The sequence below is a fragment of the Sprattus sprattus genome (genome assembly GCF_963457725.1).
Source record: "Sprattus sprattus genome assembly, chromosome: 11".
NCBI lineage: Eukaryota > Metazoa > Chordata > Actinopteri > Clupeiformes > Clupeidae > Sprattus > Sprattus sprattus.
Genome location: NC_137909.1, coordinates 8,064,441 through 8,076,977, shown reverse-complemented (window position 1 = coordinate 8,076,977; position 12,537 = coordinate 8,064,441). Strand labels below are relative to the sequence as shown.

The window sequence follows — 12,537 nt, the reverse complement described above, 5'->3', positions numbered from 1 at the left end:
ATAGCATGCCATTTCTCTGGCATAACTTTTGTAATCCTCCGAAAGCATTATTTACAAAAATGTCCTAATGTAACTCCTGTACTAAGAAATACAATCCAAAATCTGTATATGACAGGTTTATGGCATGTTCCTACACTTCTCCTGTCATATGAATGTGTTGCACTTGTACAACAGATTATATATACGTACAAGGATTTATTTATTTCCATTCTTTGTTTACATTTGCGGAACTGTCCTTAATTTGTTTGTGAGTAGCATTTTTATTTGCCAAACACATTGTATTTTTGATAGACAGGTCTAGCATTTGAAAAAGCACATTGTGTTTGTTTGAGAGATGTGTTTTGAATTTGTTAAACAGGGTGTGCATATTTGGACATTTATAAATCACATTCTGTTTGTTCGTGGGATATTTGTAAATCTTTTTATAACTAGATTGATGCAATACTACCACACTTAATACATTGTAAATAAAAAAACAATATTTCTTGACATTCCAATAATCACACTTTTACTGCTTCCTCCTTTACATCCTTTAACCTAGGCCTACAAATATCTAGTGACTGCCAAGGGGATTGGAGAAGAATAAACAGAAGGAAATTGTTGTGGTACAGGATGTTATGATGTTATGTCTCATCCAAGGCTTGCAAAATGTAGAAAACCCTGGTAGCCTTTTGGACAGGCATTCTTCAGATTCTTTTTGGCTGGAATTGAATAAGACTAGCCCTCCCCTTCCCTTCCAAATACAAAACAATGTTTTATGGTAGATATACTCGAGAAAGCAATAAAAAACCTTTACATTTACAATCATCATAAATATCACTAGATATTCTTTTTGAAATTGCAAAATAACATATTTTGCTTATCCTAAGATTCTTTACTTTGCTGTGTACCTGTTTTATAATATTTAGTTGAAGAGGTACTGCCCACTTAAATGTGTTTTAGGGGCTGTAAACTAAATGATTTGGCTGTGCTGTGATGGAAACACATCAATGCTGGTGTTAAATGTGCAGTGGATAGGATTTAGTAGCGTCTAGTGGTGAGGTTGTAGACTGCAACCAACTGAATTCCCCTCCCTCACCCCTCTCTATCCAAGCATGTGTGTCCGTCAGCTGCCACTAGCTACCCCTAAAATGATCGTCCACAACCGCAGTAGCCATAATATGTGAAATGAGATTACTTTAGAAACCAGTTAGAATATTCAGAAATTGTATTTAGTTACTCAGTCGTGAAACTATTGGTCACAGCTTCCATGGACTGTAAATTATTAAGTTGGTCTATGATAGTTGTTGTCAGACATAACTTCCAATAATTGTCAGCATCTGTGGGCTGATGTTGAAATATTTGGGTACAAATAAAAAAAGACAAATTCTAGTTCAGGCACAAATAAAAACACAATTATGAACACTACATTCCATTGCTGCTAATAGTTCCCCATACATCCTACACATTGCACCTTGAATATTGACTACATTTATATTTGTATAAAATAGTGAAAATGTCATTGGTGATACCTAGCTAGTGGTGTCCCTTCCAGCAACGGTCTTTGCACATTTAAAAAATGCTTTAAAACTCACATTTTGAATTATCATCTGTCTAATTAGTTAATTTGATTGAGGCCTATTCTGTAGTCATAGTTTTAGTATTTGGTATTGTTGTTTTTATTATTAATATTATTATTATTATTATTATGAATTGGTACCTTATATTGTTTCTTGATTAGTTTTCATTAGGCTTATTTTCTACAACTGCTTTTTCCTGTTTTTATTCACTATTTTTTCTAATGTCTTCTAATATTTTGTAAATCATGCGGGGAAAAAAGTGTCTGCTTAATACCATAACCATAAAATGGCTCAACACGTCATCTTCTGTTCAAAATCACAAAATCACCCTGAACCTTGAACCTTGCAAGGACGATGCTGACGTCATGAAATGGGCAGCTCACCCCAAGGCCCCACCTGTGACTATGAGTATAATTTTAATTTCACAGGAGTTTACGCCCCCCAAGGCTAGGGTACTATAAAACAATATCCATTACATATTGCACTTAACGAAATTGAACTGTGTCTTTGTTGAGTTAAGGAATGATACAAGTCATGCTATACTTTGTGGAGTTACATGTGGAGCAGGTGTGAAGGCTAGCCTTTCAACAAACGATATGTGCTAATCAGTAACCACACACTCACAAACTTAAATGCTGGCTAGTGTTAGCTAGTTAAACTGGTATGCATGCATTGTGAAGGCTCATGTTCCAGTATTTAAAAATGAACACATTCAAACATACAAGATATAAGAGCATCTTTTCGCAGTATTTTCCCCCTCTTCTGCTCCTGACTCTTTTGCTGGTGTGGCAGAAGACTCTGGCATCAAAATGAACCCGACCTAGTACCTTTCTGATTAATGTACGCAATTCCTAGCGACAAACCATCATGATCACCAAATGGTTTGCTTGAATGGGTGAGGTTGGCTAGGTTAGCATCAGGTTGGTCCTTATCACCCATCGGGCGGGTTAAAATAGCAATGGATTTTGCTGAGTTAGACCCATTGGTTTAGAGTGCCCTCTGAAGCTGCTCTACTTTTGGAAAGCAATTTGCTTGAGATGGCAGGTCAGATGATTTGGCCATTCTTTTAATTTCGTTCAATCGCATATGACTAGGGGTTTAACAAGCTAAACACCTTATACCCACTTAGTGAATAGCTACCAGACGCCATTCAAACATGGATTCCTCTTTGTACAATCAGATGTATGCTGATGTCTGTTTTGGTGTAGTAATCCACATAACTGGACACTATGCAGATGCAACGCAGTGTGGCCACATTCAATCATAACCCTGAATAAACGTTCATGTGGTTGGCTGAAAAAAAAAAGAAATCTGTCCTTATGAATCAAGCTGCGTCAGGAAAGTGTCAAAAATCCACAAATAAATGAAGGGATGTTTGATGAATTTTTAAACTATTCTAACTCCATATGAAAGCAACATGGGTAGAGACGGGCTACTTCTTGAAGAATCTGAATATTTATGCTGCACCTCTGCCATATCCACTCTGACCACCTGCTTGGAGGAGATTGAGGCGTGGATGAAGGTAAACTTCCTACAGCTGAACAGTTCGAAAACGGAAGCCATACTAGTCGGCACACCTCAGTTCCACTCTTTCACCATCACTAGCAATACCTTCTCTGGCCAAAACATTTCTCTTTCCAAATCAGTTACCAACCTGGGTGTTAAAATGGATGCTGAATTGACCTATGACACCCACATCAAACACCTCTGCAAGGTTTCATTCCATCACCTCAGGAACATTGCCAAACTCCGTCCATCACTCACACTGGCAGATGCAGAGAAGCTTGTCCACGCCTTTGTCTCCTCCAGACTGGACTACTGTAACGCACTCCTCATTGGGATCCCTGGCAAGAACTTACAGAGACTGCAATATATCCAGAACAGCGCTGCCATGATCCTGATGAGGGTGCGTAAACACGACCACATCACCCCCACCCTGAAAGCACTTCACTGGCTCCCGGTCCCACTCAGAATAGAGTCCAAGGTCTCCCTCCTCACCCACAAATGCCTATACGGACATGCTCCCCCCTACCTCAGGGAACTCCTCTCCCCCCAGACCTCCTCACGCTCCCTCCGTTCTGCATCCGCAAACACCCTTCAAGCCACCAGAACCAAGCTCTGCACCATGGGTGACCGGGCTTTCTCCTCTGCTACCCCAAGGCTGTGGAATGCCCTCCCTGACCATCTCAGGGCCCCACAGTAAGGAAATAATATATTTATTTCTCTCTGCTGACTCACTAGTGATACTCCAATCAAAAACATTTCCACTCTCCTAACTTCTATAAGATGACATGGCACGTTACAGACCATGCACACTGAGCTTAAAATGTTATACTTCAATATAGCCCATTAGGGATGTCAAGATTGCTGTTAATTAATAGCTAGAGCTTTCAGCTATGTAGTGCATTTGCATACATTTTTATACAGCAGTATGTCACACGATATCCCAAATTACCAGTAACCATGTTACATTGTGGATGTAACATGAAGATCTGGAAACAATTTGAGGTGACTTTGTTAGGTTTAAAGCAAACTTTATAATAATACAATATTACTGGGGCAAAAGCATAAAGATGCATTGAAATACAAAGAAAATAGTGTTAGTTTGGTTTTGTAATGACCTATCCCTTTACAACGCCGAACGAGATGTTCCTCTGCATACCCAGTACACTAGACATCATAATAACAGTGACCAATGATGGTCCTGTAGCAAAAAATAAATAAATTACAGTCTTTCATCAAGAATAGAAAACAAGAAGCAGCTGTGCTCAAAGCCTTGCAAGTCGTGTTGAGAACATCTTATGGCAGCACAAAAAGTGAAATGTAATCTCCTAATTAACATAGACAGCTCAGAAATAAAGATTTACAAAGCTGTGGACACGGCTGTTGGGCCTGCAGTGCTTGTTAATAATTACATAATTGGCCTCACTGTCTGATTGAAGGAGATACAACATGCTGTAATGCAAAACTCATTTCTCCCAACTAGGCGACTAGGCTCTTCAGGTAAAATGCAAAAAATGTCACATTTTAGCCAGGGTATATGGTGCAACTGCAATGTGAAGTTGCAATGTTTAAATATTAGAATCAAAAACGACCTGCCTTCTAAAACAGCTAAAATGATCAATCATTGTTCACAGAACTGCCATATTTATTTATTTTTCTTTTTTTAAACTCATTAAGAGAAGATAAATGTAATACTCAGCTATATTCCTTTTATACAACATATATTGTGTTCACCTCTACAGGGAGCTCATAAAAGTCTGAGAGATTAGGCTTGTTTTATAATTAGATGTGGCAGGTCTTGTGCTTAAGGACTAGCCCAGGGTTTTCCCCATCCCTGATGATGTAAGAGGATGTAGAAGCCTTAGTTGTACACGTTGAATGATTTAAGAAATAAGCAGTAGATTAACATTCACTTTCATATATATTTCTAAGAAAGAAAACAGATTTGGCCTGTTCCATGACTGCAGTGGTATTTGGTAAATACAAACACTGGCTGCTGTCACTGATATTAGGGAAAGAACATGAGATATAACATGTAATGACGCTATTCATATGTCTGTAAAACATACAGTGAGATGATTTAGAAATTTTCTTATCAATTGTTTATATCAACCCTTGCCCTAATGTTTTATTTTTTTCTCTTACATGCTAATTTGTAACCAATACCTAAGATGCAAGATGCGTAAGTCTTTATGGGAAAGTAGGGAAAGGACATGTTTGAATTATTACTGGAAATAAAATGTTTTGCAAGTGTTTGCTTCCATTATGAATCCATTAACACAAGCCATCAGAAAGCTAATGAGGTCCATGGATGTCTGTCGTGCATTTACCACAGAGCACTCTCTAAAGTCAACACAATCAAAATCCTCCTCAGTTAATGGATACTTCTGTTTGGCTTTGTGTTAGGGAGGAAACATGTGTGCAAACAGCATACTAGTCTCTGTGGACCAGACAGCTCATTTATTTTTCTTTCTGGTGCAATTCAGCCCCACAGATACATTGGTGTTTGGTCTGTGCTCTCTGAGGGTATCTAGGGGGTTGTTGTCATGTCTACCCTTTTCCACTTTACTCTCCAACTGACAACCTGCCTCGCAAGGTGCCCATTTCCCCCTGAAGCTATGTAAACCTCACAAACATGTGCTAGCCAACAGGGGACCTGGCAGTAGAGCTTTTCCCCACTACATGTGGATTTTAAGGCACTCAGGCACTCTATGTAGACGCACTACATTGAGATTCTAGAGTGTTTGTGCTTTGTTTTTTTTAAATCCTGCTTCTTCTACCAAAACTATGGCTATCCGTGTTAAGGATAGAATGGGATTTTGCCTACACAGACAAGGCATTGAGGCAGTACGATGGGGAGGTGAGTGGGGGCGATGTGGGAGAGGAGGCATTATGCTGTTTCAGCACCATGGAGAGGGACAGCTCTCGCCTGGAGCTTCTCTCTTGGCACAGCACGGCGAGCCCCCGAACCGCACACCCGCTCCCAGCCCTGGCTGACTCCACGACTAGTCATTTTTCAGTCTCGCTGTTAATTCCCCTCGTGCTAAGCATGGTGGGCCAGAGGCTCGAGCAGGGATGCATTCATTTCAGCCGGGTGGTCTCAAGACTGTGTGCACCAAATCGTTTATGTTGTTTGGCTTTTCCTCCCTCTTTTATTTTCGCGAGATGGAAGGCACTCAGAAAACAGTAGTCGAACAGTTGAACAGTCTATCATTGTAAGACGAGCCAACTGTGTGTGTGTTTTTGGTGGGTTTGACTGATCTCTAATATTGGCTGTGTTGTTGTCCCTTTGAAGCACTCAAGTGCATCCTATAGTTATAGTAATTGGGATCTTTCAGGCATTGTTGACACAACAAATGGCTTCTAAAGAACGGAGAAACAAAAAAAGCAAATGTAGGCCACAAACATGGCTGCATCTTAAAGCAGCTGTAGAGGAAAATACTATAGTGCGCTTTGAACCCTAGATATTAGAAAGCATTACAGTTCATTATCACGTATTTAGCTGTAATTAGGTTTTAATGAAGGGGATAATGTAGGTGCTTCTCCAATAAATACATTTTATGATGGCCTCATGTGCTATGCTTTGAACTGTCTGCGTTGCTTGCTCTTTTAGTACACAGCTTATCATCAAAAGGGGGTATGCAATTTTCACCTTGAGCAGGCCTCAAGCAGACCCAAGAAGTCAAGAGGCCTCATTGAAATGCCAGGCCTGACAAACTCTCTCTTTTTTTCTCTCACTCTCTCTTTTTGTGAATGCATTTATCAAAAGGCCTTTTTGTTAGATTTCCCAGTCAAAAGCTAAAGCTGATGGGAAGAAATTCAGCCTGCCTTGCTGCAGTGCCTAAATCCTGCAATGGCTCTTTCTCCCACTCTACCTGAAGCCAAAGCACTACCAAGGCTGTCCCAGAAGTTTAAGCGCTTCACGATGAACTGCCTTGATAAAGCAGACTGCAATCTTGTGCAGAGCAAACAAGTTGCCCCCTAACGCACACACATACACTCTCAAACACACACACCCTTGCCAAAAGGCCAGAGTCCACCCGAGAAGGCAACTGACCTCAGCAGAAAGTAAGTATGTGATGATACACTCAATTTGTCAGAATGATTCAATTTTGCAAGGCCTCAAGACTGAGCCATGCAAACCAACAGTGAGGAGTTTTACCACACCACTGCACAATGCAAGCCCCCTATCTGGGACAGAATGTTCTACCAACAGTTTGCCTTAATGTGGGTTAAACCCTTGACCCCCCCCCCTCCCTCCCTCCCCCCTTCATTAAAACAATGTCTACATATCTGCTGTGAAAAAGCCTCCATCTGGTGTTTTTCCCCTACTTATGCTACATATGATCTCATGAACCCTCAAGCATGGCGAACCAACAGTAGAAGCTGCTCCTCCAACATTGCAGATATCCCCCTTATGTAGGATTAAGGACACTTTCTCCAGATAGTCAATCAAAATGTATTTTAATAGGACTCCTCTTGGCCCTGTCTTACCTTCTGTCAGGCCCATGTGGATGCCCCAGTAGTTCTGTAGGCACTGCAGTTCTTTCTTCATGCCACGCTTGCAGCGGCAGTCATATAGGGGATTGTCCTGCAGCACCTCCAGTGCAGCCTGGCACTCACGGTTGGCCAGCATGGTGGTCCGGTCCTTTCCCACCAGGCACTGGCGCATGATGCGGTAGCGCGAGCTGCACTGAGAGTTCTGGTTGCACATCTCGCTGGCCCGTACACAGTCCATGGGAGCCAGCCAGCCATGACTCCCCAGCCCTGACAAGGCCGAGGAGCTCGCCACTGAATGTACAAGTTCATCTGGGTAAAGATCATGATTGTGTTTGAGTATCTTGTTGAAGTGATTAGCCTTTTATGTCACATTGTCGAAAACTCACACAAAATACACTGCAAATAAAATGTTTGGTGCCACTTTCGGTACATCTTATGATATTGCACAATTACTGTAAAATTGGTATTACACCAATGTTTAAACCAGAGCGACACCTATGTTCAAAGAAAAGAACTGACCAATTTTGTCATGGTTGGCTCATGAACCCCGTTAAAAGGTGGATCGTAAACAATCACCTTTCTTATGTCTCTCACATGGATTTTCAACTGGTATTATCCATATAATGATATAACACATAATGTTGTCTCACTCCTCTATGTCCATCATTTTGATTAGTCTATGTGTGTTGAAAATAAATTATATTCTCAACCAACCGTTTAAGTACAAAGTTAAAATCAGAGAATGATCTACATATCAACAAAGGTTAGCTTTTTAGGTACATTCAGCACAGCCTCTGTATTTTCTTCTAAAACACGGACAGCTGGAATTAATACCATGAGCATGAAGAGTAGTTCCACAAGGAATACTTTTAACCCTCGTACAAAATGTGGTTGGTTTGATATTCGTCCTGTTCAGTACCATCTCACAGATCTCTTTTCTCCGAACATTTCCTCTGTTGCGTCGTGTCCCTTTGACCGCAGAAGTCTGACACGCAGGTAGCCTACTAAATTCGACAAGAACTCTTAGAAAACGTAATATAACTCGTTTAATATCTAGATTCAAACTACATGTTAAGACATGTGTGTCCTTCACAGAGTTAACGTTGTAAGAAATGACAATGATTGTCTTAAGTGGTTATTTGTGTGAATCCACAGTTTGGATAACCTTGCTATTTTTACTAAACATGTGTTGGATTCGGTCACAGTTGCCGATGGATAGGCTACTCACCCAGTACGAAGAAGACAGTGAAAGTATGAAGTAAAAACATGATAAAGCCAATGCGCACTCCGAGCTCGGAAAAGAAATCCCAGATGTCCTTCACTGTTGAATCACTAGAGTAATTTCCTGCGCTGCCCGGTTAAAAATCCAGCGTGGTTCCAGTGACACAATTTTCACACCACAGGTTCATGTCCAACACCGACGACTCCGTTAGTATGCTGAACAATAGTTAGAAATCCATTATCATACTCCAGATTTCAAATTTGAAACAAAATTATTGAATTTGCAATTCATTCAAATATTTTCCAACGCAACACATAACAAATCACAACCATTTAACGCTCAAAGTTGGAACAATCAAACACTGAATCAGCCTATTAACGTCGATATTTGAATAGCGTCTCTGGGGTTTACGCTCGCTGACCGCTCATACTTTTGTAATGTTCAATAAACTAGGCGGCGTCCGTTTTGTCAACGGTCACAAATGCCTAAAACGTATGGACAAACACGTTTCTCTCCAAGCTATTCTTGCATTGCTCTCGTTCGAACCACATATTTGCAGGCTATGAGAAAGGAGTGGATGTCAGTCTGGTTTAGAATTGATGAGCAATGATGATCCTCCTCTCTGAAGTTAGGCGATTGTCCTCTCCAGCTGATATTAAACTGAAGTAATGTAGCCTACTTCTCTTTATTCATGCCTCTTCTCTTATATCGGTGTCCAAACAGTCAACTGCTTCGGTCCTGTTTGCGGAGAAGTCTAAATAAAACCCCGTTCTATCCTCCGTTTGTCTATTCCATTTGCACCGCTGTGGAGCTCAGACGTTTCTACCGTGAGCTGAAGTTGCGCCTATGAGCCTTGTGCGTACTCCGCTCCACACGTCAGAGCGGACGCAATTGTTCCACAGTAACGGTGATTAGGACACTTTCAAAACGAGATGACCAATGCCATACAAACAACAGCCAAACAAACGGGAAAATCATGAAAGGGAAAGTGTCCTCAGCTTAGGTCAGCCCCTGCTCTTTTGACCTGCAGGCATCATGTTCCCAGTGAGTTAACTATTCTCACTTACTTAGTTAGGATGACATCCGGTGCCTCTTAGCCTATACTACATTAACCGGCATATCTGTAAATGCCTTGATATAAATGGATGCTGCCAGTTAATTTAACTTTTTTAGGCACGGGCGAACCGGGCAGTTGCCCGGGGCAGCACTTTTTCATGACACGTGGGGGGCGGCACGAGCACTTTAAAAAAAAAAATGAAAAATCAACTGGCCCCGAAGTGCTTTTCTATTATCTGTCATATCACTGTGTGGGGAATTGGCAAATTGGCGCCCCTGCTCGCTAAGAAGGTGCCGTACAGAGCCTGGGTGAGAAAGGGGAAATAGAGAAGGGCGCGGCGGACAGTTCACCTCTGTCTCCCAAATGGAACGGACAAGGGGAGTGGGGGAACGGGGGATCCACTGTATGCAAAACGGAGGGGGTCTCGGGGCGTAATTCTATGCAGAACCGCCACTGCATGTGGTATACTACTCCCTGGTGAATATGGCCTTATGAAGTGTTACATAACTGTGTAGCCTTGAGGATGTGATGATCTGTATAGGTCAGGAATTAATTTTCAATACAAAGAGTTTGGACAGAAATGATAGATTAACTGAATAATGCTCTCAATTCACCAGCAGTGCTGACCAGTCCCTCCAGGATTGTGCCATTTTGCAAAAAAAAAAAATGCGAAGTTTGCTATTTTTTAATTTTATTACCAGGGCATTTCTGCAAAAACGCAATGTTATGGAGTTTCTGAATCATTGACAATTGATTGATTTATTTATTTTACTCAAAATTACCGCAATTTCAGTCACAACAAACGCTAGCAAGATCTTTGTGGGTTCGCAATTTCTAGGATGTCCTGCTGAGCAAAAAATACAAAATAACAGCAATTTTCATCCTCTCTCTCCTGCTCTGCAAATTTCAATTAACAGAAAATCAGTCGCTTTTAGCCACTACAATCACAACAACCCCTTGTAAGATCCTGGAAGAACTGGCAGACACATCATAATCTAAGATGATGACAGCCCTGACATAAAGCTACACTGCTCATGAATCGACGTAATGGCTACATTGTACATCTGGTTTATTGGCTCTATAACCAATTAATACCTCAGCATGCTGCTTCCATCATGTCATCCCCTCAGCAGATGTGGATGTTTTTAATTAACAATTATCGGAATAAAAAGCACTGTCCCAGATTAGTTCCTTAGTTTAATTTAGAGACAACATTGACCTTTGTCCTCATGCCCCTTTATTTTGGACTTTCTGGTAATGGTTGACAGTCAGAAATCAATGGTATGTCCCAATGACCTTTACGAAAATGAATTGAGGAAAAAGAACAAATAAATGCCAGTGACTTTGCCATTAATGTGATGATTCAGGACAATCCATATCAGGTCACAACCTATGGAACCAAGCCTCGGAATACCATTGTGTAGTAGTGTTTTTTGTCTCACTCGTGTATTCAGCCAGACCACCAATGATCGGATCCTCTTAAAGACTCATAGTGGTTCAGTTTTCATGGGATTCAGTAAAGAGGAACAGAAAGTTGAGGTGTTGGCAGATAAAGAAACAGAGGAGAAGGCAAAGAAGGACATATTGAACAAGGAAAAAGTCAATAGCCACTTGATGGTCTGAGGAAACCTTTCACAATGGGATATTCAAGGTGCGAGGTTTCATACCTCCTCTCTGTTGAGTTTTACGCACTCTTCCATCCTTGCTTTCTAACATTGTGGTCTGGTTTGGTTTTAAGCATTTTAACCTCTGCCCACAGAATGTCTTGTTGCATTACTTGCTTAACCTTTTACCTTGGATAATGTAACTGTTGCAGAGAGGGCAATTGTCTGATATGCTATCTGAACTAATGGGCCTGGCAGTGTGTAAACCAGTCACTCAGAATAACATCTCCCTCACTCCACATAAGTTCTTCATGCAAAACATCTGAAGTCCACACATCTGCAAAAACTAAATCTTTTAAAACACAAAGGAAAAACACAGACTGAGGTGAAAAAGATAGCACTGATGGTTCAATTGAATTTGATTGACAGCAGTGTCTCTGTGCAGCCCACTCGTTAAGAAGTTATACATTCTGTGGCATGAATACATTTGGCGATTCTCTCAGTCAGTGACTCCTCAGGGGCATACACATAAGAAGCCAGTCAAAGCCAGACAGGGGCATAAAAGACCATTTGGACTGTCAATACAGTGGTGATGGGTAATCTTAATCTTAAATGCACTGTTTGTCGAAGGCCAGTACACTAAGGTCTGTTAAAAACGGGGCTGTGTCAACAAGCCAGTGCCTGGCTATCGCATCTCCCCAGCAATTAAAGGATGGTCAACAAAGCCGCTCTTGAACACACTGTAAAAACAGCACTGTGTGAGCCTTTAATGGGGGTGAAAGCTGCCTGTGAAAAGCCAATTATGGCAGAGAAAATTATTGTTGTCTTCTTCTTGTGTTCAAGCTTTTACAGTCATCAGCAGAGCTGACATGCATGATGCCTGGGCCCAGGACTAAATTATTTCAGTGGGGCCCCCCACCCCAATCAATGGAAAAAAAAACAGCAGCCATGCTTAATTGTTATTTCAACAGAAATGTTCCAAAAAAACAGGCTCGTAAGGAATAATGTATAGTCCGCTGGTCAGTCTTGAATAAGAAATCCCGACAAGACACACAGGACTCTGAAGCGGGTGGAAGTTCATATTGATAGTCA

General features: G+C 41.1%; 1 protein-coding gene across 1 annotated transcript in view; it reads right to left on the bottom strand.

Moving 5' to 3' along the window:
* Positions 1 to 8,830, bottom strand: part of gfra2b (GDNF family receptor alpha 2b) — a gene marked incomplete at both ends in the record, with an annotated part of 42,334 nt that extends 33,504 nt beyond the window's left edge. Inside the window, 2 exons of the mRNA XM_080847452.1 lie at positions 7,557 to 7,871; positions 8,791 to 8,830. Coding sequence (XP_080703578.1) covers positions 7,557 to 7,871; positions 8,791 to 8,830 — 355 coding nt within the window. The remainder of the gene's footprint in view (positions 1 to 7,556; positions 7,872 to 8,790) is intronic.
* Between the last annotated feature and the right edge of the window lie 3,707 nt (positions 8,831 to 12,537).